The sequence below is a fragment of the Cebus imitator genome, unplaced genomic scaffold (assembly GCF_001604975.1).
Source record: "Cebus imitator isolate Cc_AM_T3 unplaced genomic scaffold, Cebus_imitator-1.0 Scaffold31, whole genome shotgun sequence".
Taxonomy (NCBI): Eukaryota; Metazoa; Chordata; class Mammalia; order Primates; family Cebidae; genus Cebus; species Cebus imitator.
This window is the reverse complement of record NW_016107346.1, coordinates 7,160,625-7,164,905: the sequence shown is the minus strand read 5'-3', so window position 1 is coordinate 7,164,905 and position 4,281 is coordinate 7,160,625. Positions and strand designations below refer to the sequence as shown.

At 42.6% G+C, this 4,281-nt stretch overlaps 1 protein-coding gene across 1 annotated transcript in view; it reads right to left on the bottom strand.

The window, feature by feature from the left end:
• Nucleotides 1–4,281, bottom strand: part of GPCPD1 (glycerophosphocholine phosphodiesterase 1) — a 73,266-nt gene that overhangs the window by 57,363 nt on the left and 11,622 nt on the right. The window contains exon 3 of the mRNA XM_037736958.1: nucleotides 2,572–2,668. Within this exon, the coding sequence (XP_037592886.1) occupies nucleotides 2,572–2,668 (97 nt within the window). The remainder of the gene's footprint in view (nucleotides 1–2,571; nucleotides 2,669–4,281) is intronic.

Below are 4,281 nucleotides of genomic sequence, written 5' to 3'. Positions count from 1 at the left end.
AGACAGGGTTTCACCATATTGGTCAGGCTGGTCTTGAACTCCTGACCTCAGGGGATCCACCCGCCTCAGCCTCCCAAAGTGCTGGGATTACAGGCGTGAGCCACCACACCCAGCCTGCTCTACTTCTTAAAAAGGAACCAGAACTCAGGCATGGTGGCTTATACCCAGCATGTTGGGAGGCCGAACAGAGAGGATAGCTTGAGCCCAGGAGTTCAGAAACAGCCTGGGTCTTGACAAAGTGAGACCTCATCTCTACAAAAAGCTTTAATTAGCTGGGCATGATGTTGTGCACTTAATAGCCCTCGCTACTCAAGAGGCTGAGGCAGGAATATCACTGGAGCCCAGGAGTTTGAGATTAGAGTGAACTGAAATTGAGTCACGGCACTCCAGCCTGTGTGACAGAATGAGACCCCGTCTCAAAAAATAAAAAAGGGAACCAGAACTATTCAGTGAACTGAAGACAAAATAATCTGATGAAATTAAATCAAAACCAGGAAAGACGGGTAGTCATATAATGGTTTAGTGCAGCTGCCCAATTCTGAATTGCCCTCATATCCTTTCCCAAAATACCATAAAATCTACAAGGAGGGCAAATGAAACCACAAGTGACCCACATCTTTAGCAGTACTATAAAGCAATACCATGACCTTCAAGTTATCTGTAAGTAGAAAAAAATTCCAGGAGAGCTCTAGCTGCCATGAGCCTGTGGGCAGGGAGAGCTGGTAAGGGAAAGCTTAAGACACTCCCTGAAAGAGAGGGACACAGAAGACATAGATGTAGAGCACATTAAAATTCCAAAAAATCACAATTCTAAATCTCACAAATATTGTCTAAAGGCACATGGATTCTTGCATCATCTACTTCCTTCTCCCTGTGAAACACTGTTTATCTGCTACAGATAAACAGTGAATCAGTTCTATCTAATTGTACATGAGCAACATATGAACTGGTCCTCTTAAAGTTGTTAAGTGCCTCATCCTGTTCACATGGTTTTGAGCAAGTGGGCTGAAACTGACTTAGGACAGGCAGGGGTGTGTTTCAGAGACAAGTTCAGAAAGATAAGAGGTTTCACTTCAGACCAGAGTGGCTGATCTGAAAATCAAAGAAAAAATAGCCCCTTGAAGGGAATAGCAGTCTGTGAAACACCAGGAAATAATATATACTACTAAAATAATACCACCAATAGAACTCTTATAAGAAGAGCTAAGAATTGGCTGAGAAAATATGTCACACTAGTAACAAACTAAAAAAAAAAAAAGAAGAGTTCTGTGTGTTTTCATTTTCTTTCCCTTAGCTTACATTACTGTTATTATTTTACTTTCCTTTGTTATTTTCCTTTGCTCTCCCACCAGTGCCCTTCAAACTATTTGCTGTGAATGACCAGCAGTTTTTGTTTGCTGGTTTTACTCAAACCATCTGGTAACCAACATTCTGATCTACATACCCAGTTCAATGGGATGTGTCCACAGTGACATGCATGGAGTCCAAGCGTTATACACATCTACAAATGCTTGCACTGGGCATGGTGGCTCACGCCTGTAATCCAAGCACTTTGGAGGCCAAGGCGGACAGATCACCTGACATTGGGAGTTCAAGACCAGCCTGACCAACACAGTGAAACCCCGTCTTAAAAAAAAAAAAAAAAAATGCTTGCTCTCAATTTTTGTATTTCCCACATCGTGGATTGATTTTTTTTTTTTTTAAGTCTTTTGGATTGGTACTGGTGCACAGGCTACATTTTTAGTCATGCTGCTCTACAGAAAAATAGAGCCTTAGCAATCACCTCATCTGGCACTGGATATACCTACATGCTATTTAAGAAAACCCATAAGACGTCCAATTATCTACAGTGGGGTAAGTGCCACCTCTGCTGACATCCACTGATCTATGCTAACCCCTTTACTGTGTTGATGAGGTAACTGAGGCCTACAGACATCAGCTGTCCGAGATCACATCTAATTGCAGAAGAGTGACTGACACCCTGATTTACCTTTCCCCATCCACTGGGCCCATACAAAGTTTAATGATGGATTCACGAAAGTGGTTGAGAGGTAGGAATTAAGGGCAAGAAAGGAACCTGTTTTTTTCACACAAATTTTGTAAAATTATTTCACTTATCAAACTATTCAATGTGGGCTGGGCACAGTGACTCACGCCTATAATTCCAGCACTTTGGGAGGCCGAGGTGGGCAAATCATGAGGTAAGGAGTTCCAGACCAGCCTGACTAACATGGTGAAATCCATCTCTACTAAAAATACAAAAAATTAACTGGGCATGATGGCAGGAGCCTGTAATCTCAGCTACTTGGGAGGCCGAGGCAGGAGAATCACTTGAACCCAGGAGGTGGAGGTGGCAGTGAGCTGTGACTGCAACACTGCATGCCAGCCGCCAGCCTGGGTGACACAGCAAGACTCTGCCAAAAGAAAAAAACAAAAACAAAAAAACTATTCAATATGATAATTTGGATAAAAATTAAAACTAAAATTAAAAATGCCAAGATGCCTTAAAAGCCTCTAAAATTATAAGGTTAATGTCACAGTTATTCTGTAACCTAACATTTCCATACTCACCTTTCACCTGTCTCATTCTCTGGAAGAAGAGCCACAGCATTTTGAGGATTCCAGTTTCCCAAAGCATCACAGCTTCCACATATTGCAAAAACTTCTCCTAAAGAAACAGAACAATCAGTCACAGCGGGTTAAGTAGGGAAGCTTGCATTAGTTCAACCAGATGTGCTGCCTCCTTTAGCAGAGATAAAAGAGCCTCACTAGACATAGGTTTGGGCCCACGTACCTACCACACACTAACACCTGCCTGTTAACTTGACTCACCTTTCCAGAACTGAAGCCAGAGAAAAGGGGGAAGGCATATGGAAGTTTTCTTCATCTGTTCAACTACTAATTGAGTCAGTAACAAGCACCCAAGTATACAAATGGGATAAAACCACAGTCCTTGCCTTCAGGATAGCTTCCAATTTTAACGGGCAAACACTAAATGCCTATCAGTACTCTAAAGGGTTATTAATCAATATCTTCCAGAAATTCAAACAGTAGCTATTAATAAGGTTCACATCAAGAACATTTATCAAGGCCAGGCATGGTGGCTCACACCTGTAATCCCAGCACTTTGGGAGGCCAAGGTGGGCAGATCACCTGAGGTCGGGAGTTTGAGACCAGCCTGGCCAACATGGCAAAACCCCATCTCTACTAAAAACACAAAAATTAGCCGGGTGTGGGGGCAGGTGCCTGTGATTCCAGCTAGTCGAGAGGTTGAGGCAGGAGAATCACTTGAACCCAGGAAGCAAAGGTTGCACTGAGCTGAGATTGTGCCACTGTACGCCAGCCTGGGGGACAGAGTAAGATTTGTCACAAAAAGAAAAGAACATTATCAATAGGAGAGCAGAAATGTAATTAAAAACCCCACAAAACAAAGACTTATATAATTGAAAAACCTAGTACTGTTTTTTGTTTTTTGGAGATGGGGTCTTGCTCTTTTGCCCAGGCTACAGTGCAGTGGTATGATCTCGGCTGACTGTCACCTCTGCCTCCTGGGTCAGAGCAATTCTCCTGCCTCAGCCTCCCTAGTAGCTGGGATTAAAGGTATGTACCACAATACCTGGCTAATTTTTGTATTTTTAGTAAAGGTGGGGTCACCATGTTGGCTAGGTTGATCTTGAGCTCCCAATCTCAGGTGATCTGCCCGCCTTGGCCTCTTAAAGTGCTGGGATTATAGGCATGAGCCACTACACTGGGCCAAAATCTAGTACTTCTTAACTAAAGTAATAACTATCATTTCTTTTGAACATTTATCAATAGGCTTTAAAAGCCAACATATAGCTACCACCTCTTCTTGCTAAATTTTATATATTTCACAGAACATACTTGGATAAAAGTATGTAGAAGTCTCTGACTTAAATATCAACACATTCCGAATACAATTAAAATTCATAAAGATAATGAACTGAGTTCAATTGCCAATTTGGCTCAAGACAAACTCCTCCACATTTTGAGAATAGCTGGGCTTCCAAGCTTGAGGCACTGCTCCAGTAAGACTAGAACTGCAGTCAGCTTCAGCCACCTGCATGAGCATTTTGTTAGCTTGGACTGTCTAAAACTTAAGTAAAATTCCAAGTGTGATAGTCATTCAGATTTCAGAGCTCTAAACACATTTGAGCCAGGCGCAGTGGCCCACGCCTGTAATCCCAGCACTTTGGGAGGCCAACACAGGGAGACCACTTGTGGCCAGGAGTCCGAGAATAGTCTGGCCAACATAGCAAAACC